Raw genomic sequence first — 25,594 nt, 5'->3', positions numbered from 1 at the left:
GTCTGCTTTGATTTAGGTGAATGTGTTTGTGATGGGGATGACCAAGACTTTTGCAATTTTCTTTGTGGTCTTTCAAGAAGAGTTTGAAGGCACCTCAGAGCAAATTGGTTGGATTGGATCCATCATGTCATCTCTTCGTTTTTGTGCAGGTATAAGGCTGGCAATAAGCTTGCTGTCCAAAGAGAAGAACCACAAAGGGCAATTCCAAGATTCCTATTCCAGACTGAAGCATTGCTAAAATTCAGGTTCATTTACTGAGATGTAACACTAAGAAAGTAAGGAATTGCAATATTTAGCTTCCACTTGACTTAGTAACAAAGTTGGGAGAATCAGCATTCAAAGAAAGAAAGCTGAAGAATTATTAAATGCCATGATTCAGTATTTCATGCATTGCCTTTCCAGTCTGTTAATGCCTTAATATGGGTTCAGTGAGTAAGGCCCTCAACCTGGAAGTTAGGCCACGAAGTTCTAGTTATCTAAGTATACTCAAAACAATTATATTTATTTATTTATTTTTTTGAGACAGACTCTCACTCTGTTGCCCAGGCTGGAGTGCACCGGTGCAATCTTGGCTCACTGCAACCTCCACCTCCCAGGTTCAAGTGATTCTCCTGCCTCAGCCTCCCACGTAGCTGGGATTACAGGCATCCGCCACCATGCCTGGCTAATTTTTGTATTTTTAGTAGAGATGGGGTTTCACCATGTTGGCCAGGCTGGTCTCAAACTCCAGACCTCAGGTGATCTGCCCACCTTGGCCTCCCAAAGTATGGGATTAAAGAGCCATGGCGTCCAGCCTCAAAACAAATTATAGAACCAATTTCTCCTCTTTTATTTGGAGCTGTAACAGGATGGAAGAGCAGATAAGTGCTTCAACCTTATTCTAGTCATTGACCACTATATGCAATCTTTTTGTGGAGGTTCTATAATGAATTTCAAAACACCTCCCCTCCAAACCTTATTTACAATAAACATTTTTTTTAAACTCCCCTTCCAAAAACTAAAATAGTGTGGGACTAGTGATATTAAGAAACCCGATATGAAAATATTTTTTGAAGAATACGTAATACTTCAAAGTAAACAGTCCTCTTGCTTTCCTTGTCATTCATTTAAATCACCATCAGAGGATAAGAGATGCCAGATCATATTTACCTAAGAACTGCCTTTCTTTCTTCTCTTAAGGTCCCCTGGTTGCTATTATTTGTGACATACTTGGAGAGAAAACTACCTCCATTCTTGGCGCTTTCCTTGTTACTGGTGGATATCTGATCAGCAGCTGGGCCACAAGTATTCCTTTTCTTTGTGTAACTATGGGATTTCTACCTGGTGAGTCCATTGTAATTATGTGACCATAGAAGGCTGGGAGTGGTGGCTCACACTTGTAATCCTAGCACTTTGGGAGGCCAAAGCGGGTGGATCGCTTGAGTCCGTAAGTTCCAGACCAGCCTGGGCAACATGGTGAAACCCTGTCTCTACTAAAAATACAAAAATTAGCCAGGCCAGTGGTGGCAAATGTCTGTAGTCCCAGCTATTTGGGAGGCTGAGGCAGGAGGACTGCTTGAGCCCAGGAAGTTGAGACTGTAGTGAGCCGAGACTACGCCACTGCACTTCAGTCTGGGTGACAAAGTGAGACCCTATCTCAAAATATGTATGTGTGTATGTATGTGTGTGTATATATATATATATGTATATGTGTGTGTGTATATATATATATATATATATGCATCTATCCATAGAAGATGGAACAGGACCCTTCCCTTCTACTGTTCCTGGGTCCAAAAGGCCTATTATCTTGGATCCAGGAAATTATCTTTTCTGGTACCAAGCCACTTAATATGAGAGTGATTCTAAACTATTATGTTTTTCTTTTAGGTTTGGGTTCTGCTTTCTTATACCAAGTAGCTGCTGTGGTAACTACCAAATACTTCAAAAAACGACTGGCTCTTTCTACAGCTATTGCCCGTTCTGGGATGGGACTGACTTTTCTGTTGGCACCCTTTACAAAATTCCTTATAGATCTGTATGACTGGACAGGTAAATCATTCTAAGTTTCTTTATTATCAACTGTGCAAGATTTAGCATTCAGCTTTCTCCCTTTGAGAACTGGAAGTTAAGACTTTTAGAGCAATCGATTTCACAAGGTATTGCGAGAGAGGAAATGAGCATAATTTCTAAAGTAAATATGTTTCTCTTCCCTGGAGAATACATATGCAGAGGAGATCTTGAAATACTTGCAGCCTTTGCCAGCTCACACAAGCAACTCAGAATTCACCATAGGGCTCAACATCTGAGGAGATGGAGGGCATTCCATGCAGCTGGAAACAGCTTGCAGTAAAAGCGATACTTCTGGGGAAGCAAGGCTTCCCCCTTCCTCCCTCAAAACACTCACTTTTCCCATTTTCCCTTTAAGACAAAAATCTGCATTTAAAAAATGCCTCCTCCATCAGACTCACTAAAATAGACGAAAAAGAAAATACTTTGGTAAAAGAGTATGTTCCTTAATAGTTTATATAATGTCAACTATAAATTTTCACAAATGAATAAAAAATGATTCATCTCACAATTTTCTTTGTAACTAAGACATTTGGATTAAAATAATCTTAAACTTCTGGAAAAAATATGTATATGTGTGTATTCATGCCTAGTGCTATCTACATGGCAGTTTTGTTGAATCTTTCCTAACTATTCAGCAGTCTCATGGTGAATGGGACCAGCTGACAAATCCATGATAGGACAGCAGAACCTATAGCCTATTCTATCTTTAGAAGCACCATACAAGCCATAGCTTTGATCAGGACATGCTGAATGCAAGCAACTATTCAGCTTCAAAGGCAAGATTAGCATCTGTCATCTTTTAAGGAAGATCTAAAAAATGTCATGGGATGAAAGGCTATCCATTCCCTCCTCCCCCCCCTTTTTTTTTTTTTTTTTTTTTGAGATAGGCTCTCTTTGTCACTCAGGCTGGAGTGCTGTGACATAACATCGGCTCACTGCAACCTCCACCTCCTAGGCTAAACGATCCTCCCACCTTAGCCTCCCAAGTAACTGGGACTACAGGTGAACATTACCACATGAGGCTAATTTTTTTATTTTTTGTAGAGACAGGTTTTCACCATGTTGCCCAGGCTGGTCCTGAACTCCTGGGCTCAAGTGATCTGCCTGCCTCAGCTTCCCAAAATGCTAGGACTATAGGCATGAGCCATAGCACCTGGCCAGGTGTCCCCTCTTCTAAGGTTGTTTCCAAATGATTTCTTTTATCTTATTCTATTTTTTCTGTACCTAAATCTGTACTCTCACTTCAGGATATTTAAATTTTCTTTCTTTTTTTTTTTGAGACGGAGTCTTGCTCTGTCGCCCAGGCTGGAGTGCAGTAGCGCAATCTCCACTCACTGCAAACTCCACCTCCCAGGTTCACGCCATTCTCCTGCCTCAGCCTCCCGTGTAGCTGGGACTACAGGCACCCGCCACCGCACCCGGCTAATTTTTGTATTTTTAGTAGAGACGGGGTTTCACCGTGTTAGCCAGGATGCGATCTCCTGACCTCGTGACCCACCTGTCTCGGCCTCTCAAAGTGCTGGGATTACAGGTGTGAGTCACCATGCCCGGCCTAAATTTTCTATTTAATTTTTTAGCATTTGAAATACCCTCCTCTCCCTCCAAAAACTTGCCCCCCTCAACTCTTAACAGAAATAACCACCACCTCTCCTTTTATCCCATCTATTGGTGCAGCTTTCTGGTTCTCTATCTCCAAAGCACTACATTAGTACATGGGATACTGCAGTGTATATGACTAATAAGTCAAATCTGAGACAAAGTAATATTTTCAAGAATTAATGGGCTATGCCAGTGGGGCCTCTTCTGAGCCTATGAACACAAAGCAATATTGTGAACTGAAAGGCTATTTTTAATTGCTCAATCTCTCCCTCCTATTTAGGTGCCCTTATATTATTTGGAGCTATCGCATTGAATTTGGTGCCTTCTAGTATGCTCTTAAGACCCATCCATATCAAAACTGAGAATTCTGGTATTAAAGATAAAGGCAGCAGTTTGTCTGCACGTGGTCCAGAGGCATGTGCAACAGAAACACATTGTGATGAGACAGAAGAGTCTACCATCAAGGACAGTACTACACAGAAGGCTGGACTACCTAGCAAAAATTTAATAGTCTCACAAAATCAAAGTGAAGAGTTCTACAATGGGCCTAACAGGAACAGACTGTTATTAAAAAGTAATGAAGAAAGTGATAAGGTTATTTCGTGGAGCTGCAAACAACTCTTTGATATTTCTCTCTTTAGAAATCCTTTCTTCTACATATTTACTTGGTCTTTTCTCCTCAGTCAGTTAGCATACTTCATCCCTACCTTTCACCTGGTAGCCAGAGCCAAAACGCTGGGGATTGACATCATGGATGCCTCTTACCTCGTTTCCGTAGCAGGTAAGAAAGCCTACGTTAGCCTCCTACCCAAAAGGAAAGATCAACTTAATTTTATAAGTTTTTTACATTTTAATAAAAGCTAAAGAAAACAAAAGAGGAATTGTAGAAGGGCCAGAGAAAGTAAAATTTTTGAGGCTAAATGGAGCACCTGGGCATTTCCCCAGAAGAGATCTCTGTCACTGCACACAGGCTCCCCTACTAGATAGTGGACACTAAAACAAGTCTTACTCATCTTCATATAACAGTGTTTGACACAGTAGACATTATTTATTAGATAAATGCAGAAATTTCAAAAAGCTGATGCTCAGTGGCAATAGCCACTGTAAGGAACAGAAAACCCCAGGTAGACAGCACAGTGTAGTGGCTCAAAGGATTGGTTCTGGAGCAAGACTTCCCTGGCTCAACCTCCTGCTCTGTATTTCTTAACTGTGGGAACTTCAGCAAGTTACTTTGCTTCATGGTGCCTTCATTTCATCTGTAATACAGGGATAATAGTATCTACCCTCATAAGATTGTCAGGATCAAAAAAGCCATGCATGTAGAGTTTAGAATAGTGCCCGGCCTGTAGCAAGCATTCAGTAATGTTTTATTATTTGTAGCTAAGGATTTTTTCCCTTGAACTCATAGTAAAACAGATAAATATGACTTTTAAGGCTAGTCACTTATGGATTGTCTGATACTTAAAATAAGTTAAAATGTAAAGTAAAAATAAAAACAACTGGCCGGGTGTGGTGGCTCACGCCTGTAATCCCAGCATTTTGGGAGGCTGAGGTGGGCGAATCATGAGGCCAGGAGATTGAGACCATCCTGGCTAACGTGGTGAAACCCCATCTCTACTAAAAAAACAAAAAATGAGCTGGGCATGGTAGCAGGCGCCTGTAGTAGCAACTACTCGGGAGGCTGAGGCAGGAGAATGGCACAAACCCGGGAGGCAGAACTTGCAGTGAGGCGAGATTGTGCCACCGCACTCCAGCCTGGGCGACAGAGTGAGACTGTTTCAAAAGTAATAATAATAATAAAATGAAAATAAATAAATAAATAAAAGCAACTATTTTAGTTGACTACTCATAAAACTGTTTAAAGACAGAATGATTGATCTAGAAGATAGGGATTTGGTCAGGTGCAGTGGTCCAAAATACGATCTCCCATTTCCAAACTTACTACATATTTTCAAATTAAGCATAAACTTTGGAGGACTTAATTCCTAAAACTTTATATGCAATTATGAGTCCCAATATATCTTTTTTAACAGAACACTTATTTATACTCCAATCTTCTACAATACAATTTCCCCCAAGACACTGACCTGAAGGTCTATTTGTCTTTTAGAAACTTCATTCTCTCACTTGCAGGACCTCTTAGACGAAGGGACTGCATGGCCTTCTGCGCCCAGGGTCCTCTGTAACCAAAGATTCCCACTGTAGTGATGATGTAAGCTTTCCAAACACAATCAGAAAAAAACACTAGCTACAGGGGTCTTCTACACAACTCTAGCAGAGACTTTTTTGCTATTTTATTAAATGTATTTGGAATAGGTAAGTAAATAATAGAGCTTAATGGTACACAAATGAAATCATTTTTTTCCTCACATATCCTGGCCTTGGGATGAGGTCACATTACTTGGGAAATGATGCTGTATGCATTCACATTTTTCAAAGGGGCTAGGAAAATAAAAAGATTTCAATATTGTTCCAGGTATCCTTGAGACGGTCAGTCAGATTATTTCTGGATGGGTTGCTGATCAAAACTGGATTAAGAAGTATCATTACCACAAGTCTTACCTCATCCTCTGCGGCATCACTAACCTGCTTGCTCCTTTAGCCACCACATTTCCACTACTTATGACCTACACCATCTGCTTTGCCATCTTTGCTGGTGGTTACCTGGCATTGATACTGCCTGTACTGGTGAGTAGACACACTCATTAACATTGTTAAATCATTTAGTAAAAGCAAATATCAGTAACAATCTCCCTAAAATACATATTTTGTATTAATTTTATAACTTAAAAAAATCATTTCAAACATCTTAGAAACTCTGCAGCTATATCCTGTCCAGTTACTCATCTTGTTTGTGACGGGGGAGGGATGGTGAGAGGACTATCCACATGGGACAGCAATAAAATTACAGCAAAAAAGGGATCAGCAGGATTCCTTTTTACTTATCAGTCTCCTAGATTAGGCTTGTGTTCACTTCTCTCCTTCAGTTCCAGAAACTTGTTTGGCTCCTTTTAAGACATAATCTTAAAGAAGAGATCCCTGAGAACACAGAGAAAAACGGATTTCCTGACCAGTGTGGTTTCTCTCTTGAAGTTATTGCTTTGGTCCTGTGTACTTTCACAGGGCCATTGTTTTATACTTCCTCTCCATTTTTACCCTACACTGACTCAAAGTCCTTGACCCAGATGCAACCAAAATACTTCTACAAATACTTCGGTGTTCTGGGAACCCCTGGGAATCTCATGGGTTCTCCTTAGAACCAGGTCCTAAACATGCTGGAACAGATTTCCTAGAAAACTTCTGTTCTATCAATATTAGCATAAGTGCTACAGGATATTATATGAAGCTCAGGCAAAAATCAAGCTTCCTAAAGCTGAAATTAACTCCTTGTGATATCTGATTACTTACAAACCAATGGTTGATACCTAGCCTTAGGGGACTCAAGAATATCACCATCCGGCCAGGCGTGGTGGCTCACATCTGTAATCTCAGCACTTTGGGAGGCAGAGGTGGGTGGATCGCTGGAGCTCAGGAGTTGGAGACCAGCCTGGGCAACATGGTGAAACCCCATCTCTACGAAAAATAAAAAAATTAGCCAGGTGTGGCGGCACGCACCTGTGGTCCCAGCTACTTGGAAGTAGCTCCCTTGAGGTGGGAGGATCGCTTGAACCTGGGAGGTGAAGGTTGCAGTGAGCCAAGATCACACAACTGTACTCCACTCTGGGTGACAGAGTGAGACCTTGTCTCAAAAAAAAAAAAAAAAGAATATCACTATCAATTCATATCGGAAATATCATTTCCTAATAGAGAAAAGCAGCAAGGTTTGGGGAAGAAAAAGTACCCATGAACCACCTAAAAAATTAAAATGAAAATAAAAACTTGTATTCTTACTAATAAACTGAAAACACTGCCTGCCTAGCAGTTACTGTTCACTATTAGTCCTCAGCTCTTTCACAATATTGGGGGCAAAAAGCCAACCAACTCACCCCAGAAGTCACACTGTTCACAGCTTGAGATGACATAAATAGTATTTGTCCCTTTTAGGCACAGGTCTCTATAGAATTTCACCCTCAATGTGGCTAACACTGAATTCTAACTCCTACAGGTTGATCTGTGTAGGAATTCTACAGTAAACAGGTTTTTGGGACTTGCCAGCTTCTTTGCTGGGATGGCTGTCCTTTCTGGACCACCTATAGCAGGTAACACCTTTCACCACATTCTGAACAAATTTCAATAGCAATAAAAGGAAACACTGATCCAGGATTAATGGTAACATGTAATGACAGTATCAGGCTAAAAGAAACAGATTATTTCTGCTTTTCCTATATCTACTCACTCCATCACCAATGAAGGAAAATCTGAAGGCTCAGATTCTTGTATTCTCTTAAGATGTGCCTTAAGCAGATTCTTATATTCTTGGGAGTTGTAGGGCAGACCCTGGATCTATGTCTACTTGTCTGGGGGAGACAATCCAGAGTTTTTTCAGAGCTTCAAAGACCCATGATGCTTAAAAAAAAAAAAAAAGAAAGAAAGAAAAGAAAAGAAAAGAAAAGGCTGGGAGCAATTGCTGACACCTGTAATTCTAGTACTCTGGGAGGCCAAGGCGGGGGTTATCACTTGAGCTGAGGGGTTCGAGACCAGTCTGGGCAACAGAGAGACCTTGTCTCTATAAAAGAAAAAACGAAACAAACAAACAAAAATCAATGAATGACTAGCATCCTGTATTTAAACATGAGTCACTTTTATAGAGCTTGAAAGGTATAGGCCTGACACTTTTGTTCTTCTGATGTGCCATATGGATGTCCAGGATTGCTTGTTATCTGTTCTTTAAGTATCTCTCTTTGAAAAGAGGCCCTTCAAATTGCGGGTACCAAGGATGGGAGGATACTTGCCCTAAAGGCCAGATCTCTATGGAGAGGCTATTGGGGGCCATTGGAAATTATTATATACAAGTACAGTAAACATTTGGGGAGTTCCCATATGTAAGTTAAGTTTAAGATTCAAATTGTAGTTTTACATTCACCTTTTACCTAACTGGACATTTTATGCTTGCTGAACATTTAATCTAATACTATTACAAACTTGAATACTCACACAGAAATATTTCTAAGGAACAGACCTAAATTTCAGTTTCTCACACACCACAAGTTCTCAATGTGTTTCAATGTACAAATTACTATGACATTTCTAATCATCCACAAAAAGGAACTTAGCCTAAAACTTACTTTTGCTTCTTTTAGTCCTGAAGTAAGAGAGAAGGGAGTTGATCTTGTCCCACTATCATTTTTTAAAAATTAAGTTTCAAAATGATGTTAAGTTTACACCTCTTAAGACTCAGAAAGGGGCCAGGCACAGTGGCTCACGCCTGTAATTCCAGCACTTTGGGAGGTCGAAGTGGGTGGATCACCTGAGGTCAGGAGTTCGAGACCAGCCTGGCCATCATGGAGAAACCCCGTCTCTACTAAAAATACAAAAATTAGCCAAATGTAGTGGCAGGCACCTATAATCCCAGCTAACTCAGGAGGCTGAGGCAGGAGAATTGCTTGAACCCGGGGGATGGAGGTTGCTGTGAGCCGACTTCACTTTGCACCACTTCACTCCAGCCTGGGCAACAGAGCGAGATTTCATCTCAAAAAAAAAAAGATTCAGAAAAAGTAAATATTAAAAGAAGGAGAGTATAAACTAAGGATAACAAGAATTGTTACTGAGAGGGCCTGGCATAGTGGCTCATGCCTATAATCTCAGCACTTAGGGAGGCCAAGGTGGGAGGATTGTGAGTCCAAGAGTTCCAGACCAGCCTGGACAAGATAGTGAGGCACCATCTCTACAAAAAAAATTTTAAAAATCAGCCAGATGTGGTGGTGCATACCTGTAGTCCCAGCTACACAGGAGGCTGAGGTAGGAGGATTGCTTGAGCCCAGGAATGAGTGCAGTGAGCCTTGATCATGCCACTGCACTCCAGCCTGGGTGATAGAGTGAGACCCTGTCTGAAAAAAAAAAATTAGTACCGGGAACAAAAAACTATGCCACTATCTGAGGTTCAATTAAGTATACTTATTCTAAAGAAAAAATTTATATAAATATGCAACCAACTCTCTTATTTGCATTTATGAACACACCCCTTCCCATGCTATCTAACACTTAGCCTACGTTTCATACCTGGAAAGCAGGCTAGAATTATAAAGTAAAGCCCAGAATTGTTATATAGGGACTAGTAAAAAGAGGCCAAGTACCAGAAGTACCTTGCACAACTACTCTATGGCTAGCACCCAGGACAGTGAGATACAGAAAACAGAGCTCAAACACAGTTTGCTGATGCATTTTTTCAATCTTGCTCCTTCTTCACTGGCTGTCCCAGTAGTACCTTGGAACTTTTCAAGCCTATTGGGCCAAAAGTACAAGGAAGTAACAAATACAAGGGCACAGAATATCTTACTCAAATGAAAAAGACAAGTGACAAAACTATAACACGTTTAATGTCCTATATGTCTCTGTATACTTCTTAAAATAAAATGTTTAAATAGTTCAATACTCGAGAAGACAAGGCAAGTTTTCTGAAGACCATTACCTGAAAAGAAAAAGCTACAGGTATACATGTGAGTTCTGAAGTAAATTTGTTGGGTAATGATCTCATTGTTTTTATGAAAACAGACTACCACAGAGCAGATTAAAAAATAGAATATATCACTTTATTTTCAAGCTTTTATTTCATACACACACACACACCTATGTAATGTAAAATATGAGATATAAAATACTTTTGTCAATGAGACAAAAAAAAGTTAACAAGCTTTTGTTAGCCCAAATCCAGTATATCCTAGCACCATACGTAAGGATAAAAAACTCATAATATATTTTTTTACCCATTAATTCAGAGAGTATTACTTAGGCAGCCATACATTCTGTAAGCTCTACAAAAAAGTCAAAGCAAGTTATAAGGTTATTGCTAAAGCTTATGTAGAAATTTTTAGTCCAGGACGTGCTCTTAGTATCTTAAACAAGATTCTAACTGCAATGCTATGCCCCTAACCATCTGTTGAGGAAAGCTTTGTTCCTCTAAGTCATTCCTCGGTGAAATGACAGAGGACATTACAAAGGCCATTAGATTTGTTCCTAATTTCTGACTCCAGCAGCAACTACCAAAGAAACATTAGAAATGTTGATGTACAGATCAACTCAGTTCTTACAGATGTAGGCAGAACTGAGTCCTTAACTGAATCAAAAGGTTTACTGGTGATGAAACATTAAATTCTCAACCAAACTTAGATCTTCAGAACTGTATGAGATTCTCATTTTTTACTTACCTAAATCTGTTATTACCAAATTGCAAAAGTTGAAACTCCTATAAAAGAGTATAGGCATTTTAAATTAGGAATCTAACAAAAGTAAAACTTCTCATAATAATCTTCAGTCAAAACACTACTTTAAAATGGTAACATTTCAGCCATGCTCTTGTAGATCACACAGACAAAAAAGGTAACACATTATATGAACAATATTTCTCTCCTTCCTGTATGAAAATAAAAAAGAAAACAATATTAGAACATATTTCTAATACTTCTAAGGAAAAGCAAGAAATAGCACAAGAAATTCATAGAACCATATATACTTTCTTGTTTTTTTTTAAATATAGGGACTATGGCAGAAATTATACACCTCGATTTCTTACATTGTCTTTCATGATTTTAAGAAATAATGGTAGCAACAAAATTCTTTATCTTTACTGAAACTGAGAGATTGAAAGGATGAAAGTTAAAACTTACCAGTCCCCACACCTCCTTTGTAAGACAACGCCCTGCCCACCCACTCTACCCCAAAGTCCCTTCTTATTCCTTTCCAATACTCAGTGACAATTTCAATTTTAATTAAAAAATATGGCCTGCATTAGAGTAGGTGAGTTTTAGGATTGTTCTAGGTTCCCTGACCCAGGGTGGTTAGTAGACCTAACTGTAGGCCAAATGTCACACAGCTCATCCAAACCCAACTGCTGCTTTTGGGGTTAGATGGCACCCAGAACTACACACTGGCACAAAGATGGAAGCCTTGGAAGGCTGTGGAAAAATGAGAAGTATTGATATTTTAAGCCTTATTTCTCACAGACTCCTATTAACAAAAGTAAACCTGCAAAAAGCAATATAAATACAAAAATAGTGCCTTGGGCAGAAAAGCAAGTATATCTAATCACATTCTCCAACATACAGGGCAGATGTAAGCTACTTACATGAAATTCCTACTCTTCCATTCAAGGCATTTGACATGAAAGCTCAAAATGCTCAAGGCTCAGTTTCATTTTAAAATAAAACCAAGGGACTACATTAGTTGCCTATAAAATAAAACTGAATGCAGTTCCCCACTTCTCCATATTCCCCCCTTTCCCAACTGACAAATGCATACACTATGCTAACATACATATATGATCATTTAAATTAATCACAAATATCTTCTGAAAACTCCCTAAAACACTGTAAGTAATTATTTGATTACTTGGTAATCAAGTAACTATCAAATAAATATTTGAAACTTAGCATTCATTCAATAACTGTCAAGCAAATCACTAGCAGAGTACTCTGTTAAATGCTATGTGGGACACACAGAAGATAAAAGTTACTCACAGTCCTCACATGACTCACCAGGTCGTGACACGGTATTCACTCTGCCACATACACTGCCGGGACTTCATACTAAGAACAGCCTAGAACCTCTACAACTGTGAATTATTAGAATCTGCATTCTTCTACTTCATTAACTGAACACCTGATTAAGTCACTGTAGCCCATCACCTTATTTTCTTACCTTTAATTGAAGACATTCTGAGCTGTGGGATAATAAAATGACTTGAAAATATGTTGAAGTTTAAGTCAAGCAGGTATTTCACGCTTGTTTCTCCCCCCACCAGGCCCTAGAAAAATCATTTCTAACGCCAAATAGTTGTAAGTCAATTGTACTGCAGCATATGTTAAAGTCAACTAGCTCCTAAAGAAGTTTATGTCTCTATTATTTACCGATCTCATCAGAAATACCATGGAGTGAGACTGGTAATTTTGCACTATTTGTGTTTTATGGAAAAAGTTAAGTGCTAAAATATATATTCATCCATCTAAGCTCGTATCTGTCCCACCATCACAGAAAAGTCATCTCATGAAATGATAGGTCATTTCCTATCTATCCCATCCTCAATTTCAGATACAGTATTAAACAAAAATTCCATCTGTTCCTCACTCCACTATTACCAATCCTGACCTCTAGAGTTTTATCAGTCACCTTGGCCTATCAATTGAGAATTTCTCTATGGCCTAAAATTTTACTTGCACACTCTGGAGGCTGCGGGTGAGTGGGGAGAAAGTGAGAAGGCAGAGCAAAGCCCTGTCCTCTATACATTCTGTGGGGGGAAAAAAAGGCTAAAAAAAGTAAATATTTTATGTATCTAGTGATTATTTTCCCCATAAACTACAAAGCCTTACAGATTTTACTTTGATTCAGTTTTCCTAAGATTGATGAATACCTACAAAGCATCAAAAATAAATTCCAAATAGCTCTCTATTGTGGTTTAATAAGAGGAGGAAGAGTTCTTCCCTTATGTAACACACTTTGCAAGGCCAAAGAATCCAGCTTCCAAATCCTAATAGACACCACGATCCTTTTAATAAAACTTACAGCACACAGCCAATACTTGACGCATTCCTAGTAAATCTTATTGCAAATTTCTATCAAGGAAACTTTACTGAGTTCCCATCTAAAAAGGCCCTGAAATTTAAATTTGCTAAGCCAAGTTTCCCAAGATTTCTCGGATCATGGCACATATAGAAAACATTTGCACAATACACCCAAAGTAAAAGAACAAGATTGCCAATAGCCAGCTGGTGGCTCCAGTGGACCCAGGGATGAGAGAAAAATTGTCTCTGCACACCCTGGAAATCTGCCACTATGCTACAACCCAACCACAGGAGTTCTGATTCAACTCTGACCAGTCACCTGCAGAATTTTCAACCACTTATTAGAACTAACACCAAACACCGCATGTTCTCACTCATAGGTGGGAACTGAACAGTGAGATCACTTGGACTCGGGAAGGGGAACATCACACACCGGGACCTATCACGGGGAGCGGGGAGGGGGGAGGGATTGCACTGGGAGTTATACCTGATGTAAATGACGAGTCGATGGGTGCTGACGAGTTGATGGGTGCAGCACACCAACATGGCACAAGTATACATATGTAACAAACCTGCACGTTATGAACATGTACCCTAGAACTTAAAGTATAATTAAAAAAAAAAGAACTAACACCAAGAAACTTTGGAATTAAGGACTTTAAGTTTTTTGTTTGTTTTTTGTTTTGAGATGGACTCTCCCTCTGTCACCCAGGCTGGAGTGCAGTGGCATGATCTTGGCTCACTGCAACCTCCAGGTTCAAGTGATTCTCCCACCTCAGTCTGCCGAGTAGCTGGGACTACAGGTGTGTCCCACCATGCTCAGCTAATTTTTTCTATTTTTAGTAGAGATGGGATTTCACCATGTTGCCCACGCTGGTCTCGAACTACTGAGCTCAAGCAATCTGCTCACCTCGGCCTCCCGAAGTGCTGAGATTACAGGTGTGAGCCACTGCACCTGGCCATGTTAAGTTTTAATAAGATGACCAATAGTAAACTTACACAGTAATCTTAATAAAAATGATTCATAACTTGGCTTAACAATCAAGTTCTGAGATGTCTGAAGGTATGAATACTTTTTAGACAGGATGCTAAATTACTTTTGAAACATGTATGACCTAACACATAAAATGATGTGGAATAGTTTTAAAGTATTAACACTTAAAAAATGAATTCAGAATCCTATATTAAATATCTAACTTGAATGATTATTCTTATTCCTTTTTTACTGACTGTAAAAAAACTGGTTTGCACAAGTGTTTAAGGAAGCTCAGCCCAATCTTCCTATTTGTTTTAAATTATCACAGGAAACATTATTAGACATTTCTGCCTAAAACAAGTCCTATAGCCATAGATATAAGAAAAGAGTCTGGATTAATAACTTCAAATACAATAATTATTATTGTTAAATAATTTTACTGTGCATAACAATCAACTGAGTGCCACCCAGGATGAAGTTCTGCTTGACAGAATCCAATGAATCTGCATTATTAACATGCATCTCAGGTAAATCTGATGCAGGTAGCCTGTAGACACTGAGGAAGTGCTTACAGAGGTCTTCAGCTTAATAATTCTGCATCAGCTGCCAGTTTATTCCTCAGAGTGCCGGCTACAAACAGTAATACCAGGCATAGAGTGAACATTCAGATACATGCACATTATCCTAGATTATCACTGGTATGTAATCTTGTCTTTTTCTGACATTCACAATGCTTATGCTATGACCACAAAGGAATCTAGTCTTTTCAATGTCAACTTATGTGTGTGCTTCCATTTAAAATGGTGAGAATACAGTGGCTTCTGAACTATCAACAATAATTTCCTTTAAAAAAATTTACTTGGCTGGGCATGGTGGCTCACGCCTGTAATCCCAGCACTTTGGGAGGCCGAGGTGGGCGGATCATGAGGTCAGGATATCGAGACCATTCTGGCTAACACGGTGAAACCCCCCGTCTCTACTAAAAATACAAAAAATTAGTCAGGCGTGGCGGCAGATGCCTGTGGTCCCAGCTACTCAGGAGGCTGAGGCAGGAGAATGGTGTGAATCCAGGAGGCGGAGCTGGGAGTGAGTGGAGATCGCGCCACTGCACTCTAGCCTGGGCGACAGAGCGAGACTCCTCTCAAAAAAAAAAAAGAAAAAAAAATTTACTTAGAAGCATTAAACTGTTTAGGGTCAGAAGTGCATCTGAACAGATTTTTCATACTGTTATAAAAAAATACAGAAATCTAATAAAATCAGACACTCATTCTCTCTCCCTATCTATGTATCTATCTATCTATCTATCTATCTATCTATCTATCTATCTATCTGTTTTAAATTTTTGAGCAGGCTCTCCCTCTGTTGCCCAGGCTGGAGGGCAGTGGCACAATCACAGCTCACTGTAGCCTCAACCTTCTGGGCTCAAGTGATTCTCCCAACTCAGCCTCCTGAGTAGCTGGGACTACAGATATGTGCCATGACACCTGACTTTTTATTTCTTTAACTTTTTCTTTATTCTTTTCCAATACTTTTCTAAATTTAATTTTACTTTTTGTTAGAATAGGGTCAAGGTCTGACTATGTTGCCCAGGCTGGTCTTGAACTCCTAAGCTCAAGTGATCCTTCTACCTAGGCCTCCCAAAGTGCTAAGATTATAGGCATGAGCCATCACACCTAGCCAACACCTAGCTAATTTATTACTTCTTTTTTGTAGAGATAGGGTCTCACCACATTGCCCAGTCTGGCCATGAACTCTTGGGCTCAAGCAATCTGCCTGCCTTGGCTTTCCAAAGTGCTGGGATTACAGGCATAAGTCATTGTGCCTGGCCAATCCTTTTACTTTCAACAGTAGAGAAAGGCTAGTTATTCCAACCAAATAAAGTAGATGTTCCAATACCAATGAAGCTCAAAATTTAACTTACCTAGTAGCCACTTAAATATAAGCTTGATTATAACAACTATACTTTCATAAAATAATCAGTCATATGTGTATTTCTGCATCCTACATTTTACCTCCTATTTGCTAGTATAAATACCATCCTAAAACTAAATACTCAACTGTATACTATTATCCTATTGAACGGCAATTGGATCTTAATTTAGAATTTAAAAAATACAAATATCTCAATGATCAAATATGACTGGGAGAAACAGATTTACAACAATTATTTCATCTAGGTTTTATTTCACGTAATTTTGCATGGAAATACATAGAAATAATTCTAAAACATGCTAAACAATTCTCTGCCCTGGTAAGAAAATATATTAAATATAGTCATGAGTTACTTAACAGGGATACATTCTGAGAAATGTGTTGTTAGATATTTTGTTGTCAGATGAACAGTATACCTACACACACCTAGGCTATATGGTAGAGCCTATTGCTCCTAGGCCACAAATCTATACAGCATGTTACTGTGCTGAGTACTGCAGGCAACTGTATCTAAACATTGAAAGATACTTGTGTACCTAAACAAAGTACTCATGTATCTAAACATAGGATACAGTAAAAATGCATATCATAACCTCATGAGGTGTGTCCTGTTATGTGCCACATGACTATATTTTAATACTTAATGTTTCAGAAACAGCATTCTAAGACTGAGTGAAATCCCAGCACTTTAGAAGGCCGAGGCAGACGGATCACCTGAGATCAGGAGTTTGAGACCAACCTGGCCAGCATGGCAAAACCCCATCTCTACTAAAAATACAAACAAATTAGCCAGGTGTGGTGGTGGGCGCCTATAATCCCAGCAACTCAGGAGGCTGAGGCAAGAGACACTTGAACCTAGGAGTCGGAGGTTGTAGTGAACCGAGATTGCACAACTGCACTCCAGCCTGGGTGACAGAGCGAGGCTCCATCTCAAAAAACAAAAAAAAGTGAGTGTGTGTGTGAGTGAGAGAGAAAGAGTGTGTGTGTGTGTATATGTGTGTTTGTGTGTGTATAAAATGAAAGGCTTGGTCGGCATGATGGCTCACACCTGTAATCCCAGCACTCTGGGAGGCCAAGGCACGAGGATGACTTGAGGCCAGGAATTTGAGACTAGCATGGGTAACTTAAACCCAGTCTCTGTAAGAAATTAAAAAAAAAAAGAAAAGAAATAAAGAAAAGGCTTATAAACAGTTTTCCTCTTCAATCCATTTTTACTATTTTTAGCTGTGCCTACCTGACATGTTAGTAGCACTGTCTACCTTTTCGTCCAAGAATTCCTAGTCTTTCCCCAGGGTGTTACTTCTGAGACTACTATTTTATAATTCACAGGTTTTATATATACACATATACATACACAGACACATACACTCTAATACATTTGCTGTGTTGGCAGGACTAAGGCAAGAATGACAAGGGACTGGGAGGGTAAGGACTGCTACCTTCCATACTCCCTCCTTTCTAGAAATGTCTACAAGAGTTCAGAGACTAGTCACCTATTTCTTAGAGATCTATTGGTCAATAACAATCAACATAACACAAAGACTCGTCCTAGTTGTCTTCACTCTAGTAACTCCAAGAAACATTTAATAGAGGTCACTGATCAAACAGGAGTCAGTAAGTAAAAAGCAACTCAAAGTTAGTTGAACTTAAAGAGGGTATAAAACATTCTATTCACCTACTGTTTACATTAATAACAGGAAACACAGAGCTATAAAACAAAAATAAATTAAGTCAATTTTTTCTGGTCTGCTTGTCTCATCTCCTCTTTGTCCATAAGAGAATAAAGAGGACATGAGACAAGCAGACAGACCAGAAGAAAAAGGTGGGGGAGGGTATACTCTACATATCCAGTGAGGCATCATGATCTAAGACAGAAGGGAAAAATCAAAGACACAATGTAAGCTCCATGAGGGCAGATATTTTCATCTATTTTGTTCAGTGATATATTCCTGGAACCCAGACCTGTGCTGCCATACAGCACTGAAATTTCTTGAATAAGTGATCAGATATAATATACATAATATACTTTAGAAAAGAACTTCTCAAAGTGAGGTCAGCAGATCCCCAGAGATCCCTGACACCCTTTAGGATGTCCAGGAGGTCAAAATCATTGTCATGGTAATACTAAGGACAGTATTTGCCTTTTTCAGTGTTGACTTTTCAATGATGTGCCTTAGCATAAATATTCTTTGCTATCACCTACTCAGTTAAAAAAAAAAAGTGTTTCACTTAAGTTTTAGTATGTGCCATTAGCCAAAAGACTTTGAGGACCCTCCAACTTATGCTTTTAAAAAGCATTTAGGACCAGGCACAGTGGCTCATGCTTATAATCCCAGCAGTTTGGGAGGCCGAGGTGGGCAGATCACTGGAGGTCAGGAGTTCGAAACCACCCTGGCCAACATGGCGAAACGCCGTTTCTACTAAATACAAAAAAATTAGCCGGACATGGTGGCAGGCGCCTGTAATCCCAGCTACTTGGAAGGTTGAGGCAGGAGAATCGCTTGAACCCAGGAGGCAGAGGTTGCAGTAAGCAGAGATCGTGCCAATATACCACTCCAACCTGGGTGACAAAGCTAGGCTCTGTCTCAAAAAAAAGCATTTAGATTTCAGGGTGGAACTAGTCATTGTTTAACCCACATGATCAAGCAGTCAGTTTCTTCTCATATATTCTCATAGCCCCCTGTACCTTCCCTTCATAGCACTTATTATGTATTATTTATGTGGTTGGTACCTATCTCACCGCTGAAGTTCTGTGAGGGCAGGGACCGTATCTGTTTTGGCTCACTATTGTATCCTCAACACCTAGCAATATTAACAGGAATATAGTAAGTATTCAAGTGTTTGTTTAGTAAAGGAAAAAAGAAAACTGATATTATCACTTCTTTTTTTCTTTGGAAAATAGTAATTTATGATTATTTTCTTCATAATAGTGGTCTTCTAATAAAATTCATGGTAAAATAAAATGGTATGTGTCCCTAATTTTCTCCAACTTCCACTGTAAGACTGGAGATGGGGGTTAAGTCCCTAAGTCAGGTGGAGCTCATTCAGCTTCATCAGTGAAAACAGGACAGCTAAAAGCTTCACTAAGTTAGAATGGGTCACAATACAGGAGGCTCCTTGCTTTGAGGAGCTACTCATGGCTGAGAATTACTAATGGCAAAATTTCCTTCCCTAACAGAAATCATTCCTTCCTTCCAGGCTGGTTATATGATTATACCCAGACATACAATGGCTCTTTCTACTTCTCTGGCATATGCTATCTCCTCTCTTCAGTTTCCTTTTTTTTTGTACCATTGGCCGAAAGATGGAAAAACAGTCTGACCTGAAAGAAAGAAGACTGCAATCAAGTGAGAGCTTAACGAAAGAAAACCTAAACTAGTATGTCACTGGAAACAAAAGCTTGAAAGAAACGCATCTACATTTGTAACATGAGAAGGTAAACAAGAATTTTTTTTTTTTTTGAGATGGCGTCTTGCTCTGTCACCCAGGCTGGAGTGCAGTGGCGCAATCTCGGCTCACTGCAACCTCCGCCTCGCAGATTCAAGCGATTCTGCCTCAGCCTCCCAAGTAGCTGGGACTACAGGCACATGCCATCACACCCAGCTAATTTTTTGTATTTTTAGTAGAGACAGGGTTTCACCATGTTAGCCAAGATGGTCTCCATCTCCTGACCTCCTGATTCGCCCGCCATGACCTCCGAAGTGCTGGGATTACAGGCTTGAGTCACTGGGCGCAGCCAACCAGATAAGTTTTTAAGGTTCCTTCTTGCTTTAGCATTCTGAGAAATGTCTAATTGGTAGCAAGACAAGAGTAATAGCAGCCTGTATTGTTAGTATTTAATCAAATAGTCTGAAATTTTAATCAGGTATCTTATATATTAAATAGAAATCGGAATGTACCATAATAAATCCAAACTCTCAATTACGCCATGGTAATTCAGTCACTAAAATATGTAAAGATAGAACATTTTTTCTTAATTTACGTAAGTGCGAAAAATAGCCTTTGATTGATCAGAACCCTAGAATCTGAATATTAAAACCTTACTTAGCGACTAGAATGGTATATACTCCCTCCAAAAGTTTATCTTTGTTTATTGATTAAAGGTAATCCTTACTTTCCTTGTATTATTTAGGTTCTTAATTAAAGGTAATCCTTACTTTCTTTGTATTACTTAAGTTCTTAAATTTCTATGATAAGTATGTATTGCTAAATAATAAACAGTATATAAAATTGCTTTAAAACTTCATTTCAAGATCATTTGAACAGCAATTTTGCCCATCAAAGTGTCATTTTCCACTACATCTAATTAACAAAATATTCACACTAAATATTGAAACATCTCTTTACAACTACAAGATTTACATGAAAGCTGAATAGATGGTTTTAATGGGAAATATGTTTAAATTAAAAGATGTTTCTTATATATGGAATAATTATGTTAATAATGTCACTTAGACTAAGCAATTGCATGTGAATAGAGAGCCTTCATTATTTGGAGTAAGCTTTTTTTTCCCTCCTCTTCCTCCTCCTGAGTGATCTTTAAGGGGAAAAAACCAGCTAGAGTTCCCTGCATCTGCAACACCAACCACCAACCTCCCTTAGCATCTCCTTCAGAATGCTTTTTTTTTTTTTGAGACAGGGTCTCACTCTGTCGCCCAGGCTGGAGTGCAGTGGTGTGATCTCGGCTCACTGCAAACTCCACCTCCAGGGTTCAAGCTATTCTCTTGCCTCAGCCTCCCAAGTAGCTGGGATCACAGGCATTGGCCACCATGCCCGGCTAAGTTTTGTTATTTTTAATAGAGACAGGGTTTCACCATCTTGGCCATACTGGTCTCAAACTCCTGACCTCAAGTGATCCACCCGCCTCGGCCTCCCAAAGTGGTGGGATTACAGGCGTGAACTACCACACCTGGCCCAGAATGCTTCGTAAACTATTACCATCATCGTTATTCTATTCTTTCATTCCTCTCTGCTTTAAAATGTCTATTGATTCCTTACAGAGAAAAACTCTAGAAGACTGGTTTTAGCTCCATACCCTGTCACTGCCTATGTACGCCTTTCTCTACTAGGCACCATTTCACTTTTCACTATCTGACTCACTCAAAGGCTACCTCCTTTGGAAAAATCTTCCCCAGCAGTCATTCTCATCTGGAATCCTATCTAACTTTTAACAGATTACTACATGAACTCACATGTCAATCCTTTCCATTAGTCTGCAAGATCAACAAGATGAATGAGGTTTCATTCATCTTTGTACTCTCCAAGGCCTAGCATAAGCTTTGGAAACAAATTAATCTGGGTTCAAATCTCAGTTATGTTAAAAAAAAAAAAACAGTAGTTGATCCTATTTAAATATGGTTTTATGGCTTTCTAAAGCAAAAGAAAAAAGAAAACTGGTTTTCTGACTTAAAAAAATGTCATTTTACATTTAGATGCGGATGTCTAACACTTTTACATTTTACATGTAAGAAAATATGAAAAAAATACCACCCCTTACACATACAAACAGCAAAATAGTTAACTAATAATAAATATCAGCTCTGCCACTTGTTACCATATGCCCTCATGAAAGTTACTTTTAAAATTAACTTCTCTGAGACCCAATTTCCTCCTCTATAAAATGAAAATACCACCAACCTACCTCACAGACGTACTGTGAGGACTAAACCCATGAAAATATACTTGTGCCGGGCATGGTTGATCACACCTTTAATCCTAGCACTTTGAGAGCCAAGGCAGGTGGATCACTTGAGGTCAGGAGTTCAAGACCAGCCTAACCAACATGGTGAAATTCTGTCTCTACTAAAAATACAAAAATTAGCCGGGTGCAGTGTCGCACGCCTGTAGTCCTAGCTACTTAGGAGGCTGAGGCAGGGGAATTGCTTGAACCCAGGAGGCGGAGGTGGCAGTGAGATCATGCCACTGCACTCCAGCCTGGGCAACAGAGTGAGACTCCGTCTCAAAAAAAAAAAGGAAATATAGTTGTATCAGGCAAAATGCCCTTCATATACAGTAGGTGCTAATGTCCATTCTGCTTTCATGTCAAAACAAAAGATAAAAGAAATCAATGATTTTATGAACCACTTTCATTAATTCCTCCTTCTCTTTAGAGTAGCAATTATTTTTAAAAGGGACTTCAACTACCTAGAGCAACCTGATCCTTCCTCCCATCTAACCAAGCTGTACATTTTAAGTAGGACCAACTAAAAAACTCCAAATTGAATTCTTAGGTTTTATGAATCTCATGCAACAGAGAAGTTCTTTATCCTACTCAACGGTAATAGGCCCTCTAAACCTGGGTGGTGGGAATTAAGAAAGCCTGAATCCCAAGACTACAGAAAGCTAACGACTTCTATAACTAATGCGTTCATTGTATTAGCAATTAACTTATGATGTTCCTGTTCATTTATTGCAATGTTGTCATTTTTGTGGACAATATTTTAAGATGCCATATAAAACACTTTTAGGAATCCATAATGCAGGAATATCATCCCAGCTATATACGGAGTTTCAAGAAAAGCATAATAGTCGCTGATTTTTTCTTCCCCCCTGAAGAGATTCCATAAGACAAAGAGGAAACAAATATTACACAACTTATATATGAATAAGTGCACTTGGGGTGGTAGAGTGGTGAATAACTTTACTTCAACATCTAATAACATACCAGTCACTGAGGTAGACACATATCTTTTTTTAAAAAAAAAACTTTCAAAAAATTTTTATTTGAGACCAGGTCTTGCTGTTACCCAGGTTGGCGTGCAGTGGCACAATCACAGCTCACTGCAGCCTCTACTTCCTGGGCTCCAGTGATCCTCCCACCTCAGCCTCCCAAGTAGCTGGGACCTCAGGCGTGCACCATACCTGGCAAAGTTTTGTATTTTTGGTAGAGATGGGGTTTTGCCATGTTGCCCAGGCTGCTCTAGAACTCCTAGACTCAAGTGAATCTCCCACCTCAGCCTCCCAAAGTGCGGGGATTACAGGTGTGAGCCACTGCACCCAGCCGACAAATACCCTATTTAGTCTTCATGATAACCTTCAGAATCCGATAGAGATACTATACTATGATGTCCATTCTACAAATGAAGAAACTGAAGGTCAAAGAAATTATTATTTTTTTAAAATAATTCAGTTTTATTTATTTTGAGATGGAGTTTCACTTTTGTCACCCAGGCTAGAGTGCAATGACATGATCTGGGCTCACTGCAACTTCCACCTCCCGGGTTCAAGCAATTTTCATGCCTCAGCCTCCCCAGTAGCTGGGATTACAGACGTCCACCACCAGGCCCAGCTAATTTTTGTACTTTTAGTAGAGATGTGGTTTTGCCATGTTGGCCAGGCTGGTCTTGAACTCCTGACCTCAGGTGATTTGCCCACCTGGACCTCTCCAAATGCTGGGATTACAGGCATGAGCCACTGTGCCCAGCCTGAAGGTCAAAGAAATTAAATACCCAGCAAGTAGTGGAGTAATATTCCAAACACAATCGAACACAAAACCCTACTCTTTCCCCTTTACATTACTCTAGCTTCTTGGCAGTATCAACAGATTATGAAGCTAATTCAATTGAAAGCAGTTATAACAAAAATCTAACTCAAATTGGCCTAAAATTCTAATGTCTGTATTGAAACAAAAAGGAGAATGCAGGCCAGGTGGCTCACGTCTGTAATCCTGGCACTTTGGGAGGCTGAGGTGGGAGGATCACTTGAGTGATCAGGAGTTTAAGACCAGCTTGGGCAACACAGTGAGCCCCATCTCTACAAAAAAAATTGTTAAAAATTAGCTGGACATGGTGGCACACGCCTGTAGTCCAGGCTACTCGGGTAGCTGAGGCAGGAGGATCACTCGAGTCCAGGTGGTGGAAGCTGCAGCGAGCTATGATCACCCACTGAACTCCAGCCTGGGCAACAGAGCGAGACCTTGTCTTAAAAAAAAATAGAGAATGCAAAGATGCAAAGTACCTAAGAACCACCCCTCATCCTCCACCTCCATCAAAATTAAAACCACAAAATACATCTGCTACAATGCAATAATAATAATGTAGTTGTTAAGATAATTAACTTTCCTAGGTCTCCCAATACTCAGTGAACCTGATTAAAGAGAAAATAATGCCTACTTACAGGGCCACTTGTAATTCCTTAATATGTTATTATTAATAGTTGGAGTGCTTACAAATTGTAAGCCTTAAAATATACACACATATCTAGTAGAGCTATGGTAATCTGAACATAAAAGTTCAGTATACTTCACTATACTTTCTTCTCTGCTACTTCTTGGATTATGTTTAAAACTGTTAGGATATTTCCATCATTATAAAAGAAGGAATTTTCCATACATGTCATTGTAAAATACTGACACTAAAACTCTACCTTATGGTACTGTTAACCATTTGGAGTTCTTTCCCATCTATTACCTCATTATCATCACGTTAATTCTGTAACACAGTATGGATAATAATTATTATTATTTCTATTTTATATATAAGGAACAAAAGCAATTAAGAACAAGTTATTTGCTTAAAACAAAGCCAATTTTAAAACCTAATTACTGGTGCTGATTAATTAGCTCATGGCCCCTGGCTTTTCTTCTTTAATGATTCTCTAGGAGTTTAACTTTATTAAAAGCAATAATTATACTTAAATGTACTGAAATGATACTTTTGTGATTTTTTCAAATAATTGAGGTATATGTGTGATATCCTATTTGCAAAATATGTTTATTTAGTAAATACATTTGTCTAACTATAAAATCAGCTTTTCCATGTGAGGAAAAAAATCATACACTATTATTTTAATTGTTTTTAAGAGAGACATAGTGTAAAACTTGGACGGTGGTTTCTCTGAAGACCTCATATAAAACCAAAGACCAATACTTTTTATTGAGACAGGGTTTCACTCATGTTGCCTGGGCTCTAGTGCAGTGGTGCAATATCAGCTCAGTGTAACCTCTGTCTCCCAGGCTCAAGCAACTCTCCTGCCCCAGCCTCCCTCAGCCTCCGGAGTAGCTGGGACTACAGGTGCACACCACCACACCCAGCTAACTTTTGTATTTTTATTAGAGATGGAGTTTTGCCACATTGCCCAGGTTGGTCTTAAACTCCTGAGTTCAAGTGATCCCCGATTCAGGTTTCCAAAGTGCTGGGATTACAGGCATGAGCCATCACACCCGGCCCAAAGCCCAATACTTTTTAAAAGCCTTGAGTGTTTCTCTTAAGCCAGAACCACCTTGTATGAGGCTTTATATCTACATATTTGCCTCACGTGGCTACTCATTTGCCACAAATATCTACTCAATTATCTCACATTTGTCATCTATGGTCTCAACATATACATAAACAAAAAATAACTAAAGGGCTTGAAAGCAACTTATAAAATCCATTTAAAATTC

General features: G+C 39.3%; 1 protein-coding gene across 4 annotated transcripts in view; it reads left to right on the top strand.

The window, feature by feature from the left end:
- The window catches only part of SLC16A4 (solute carrier family 16 member 4), a 28,505-nt gene extending 8,057 nt beyond the window's left edge, over positions 1–20,448 (top strand). The window contains exons 3-9 of one of the 4 annotated variants that reach the window (XM_017869624.1): positions 17–149; positions 1,180–1,323; positions 1,870–2,031; positions 3,932–4,432; positions 6,128–6,339; positions 7,757–7,850; positions 19,411–20,448. In XM_017869624.1, coding sequence (XP_017725113.1) covers positions 17–149; positions 1,180–1,323; positions 1,870–2,031; positions 3,932–4,432; positions 6,128–6,339; positions 7,757–7,850; positions 19,411–19,538 — 1,374 coding nt within the window. In that variant the 3' untranslated portion in view covers positions 19,539–20,448. Of the gene's footprint in view, positions 1–16; positions 150–1,179; positions 1,324–1,869; positions 2,032–3,931; positions 4,433–6,127; positions 6,340–6,638; positions 7,162–7,756; positions 7,851–16,864; positions 16,962–19,410 lie in introns of those variants that run through there. The other 3 variants (XM_017869625.1, XM_017869626.1, XM_017869623.1) reach the window with 3 other exon arrangements.
- The last annotated feature ends 5,146 nt before the right edge of the window (positions 20,449–25,594 follow it).

This window comes from Rhinopithecus bieti, unplaced genomic scaffold (assembly GCF_001698545.2).
Source record: "Rhinopithecus bieti isolate Rb0 unplaced genomic scaffold, ASM169854v2 scaffold_3040, whole genome shotgun sequence".
Taxonomy (NCBI): domain Eukaryota; kingdom Metazoa; phylum Chordata; class Mammalia; order Primates; family Cercopithecidae; genus Rhinopithecus; species Rhinopithecus bieti.
This window is presented reverse-complemented; position numbering and strand designations above follow the sequence as displayed.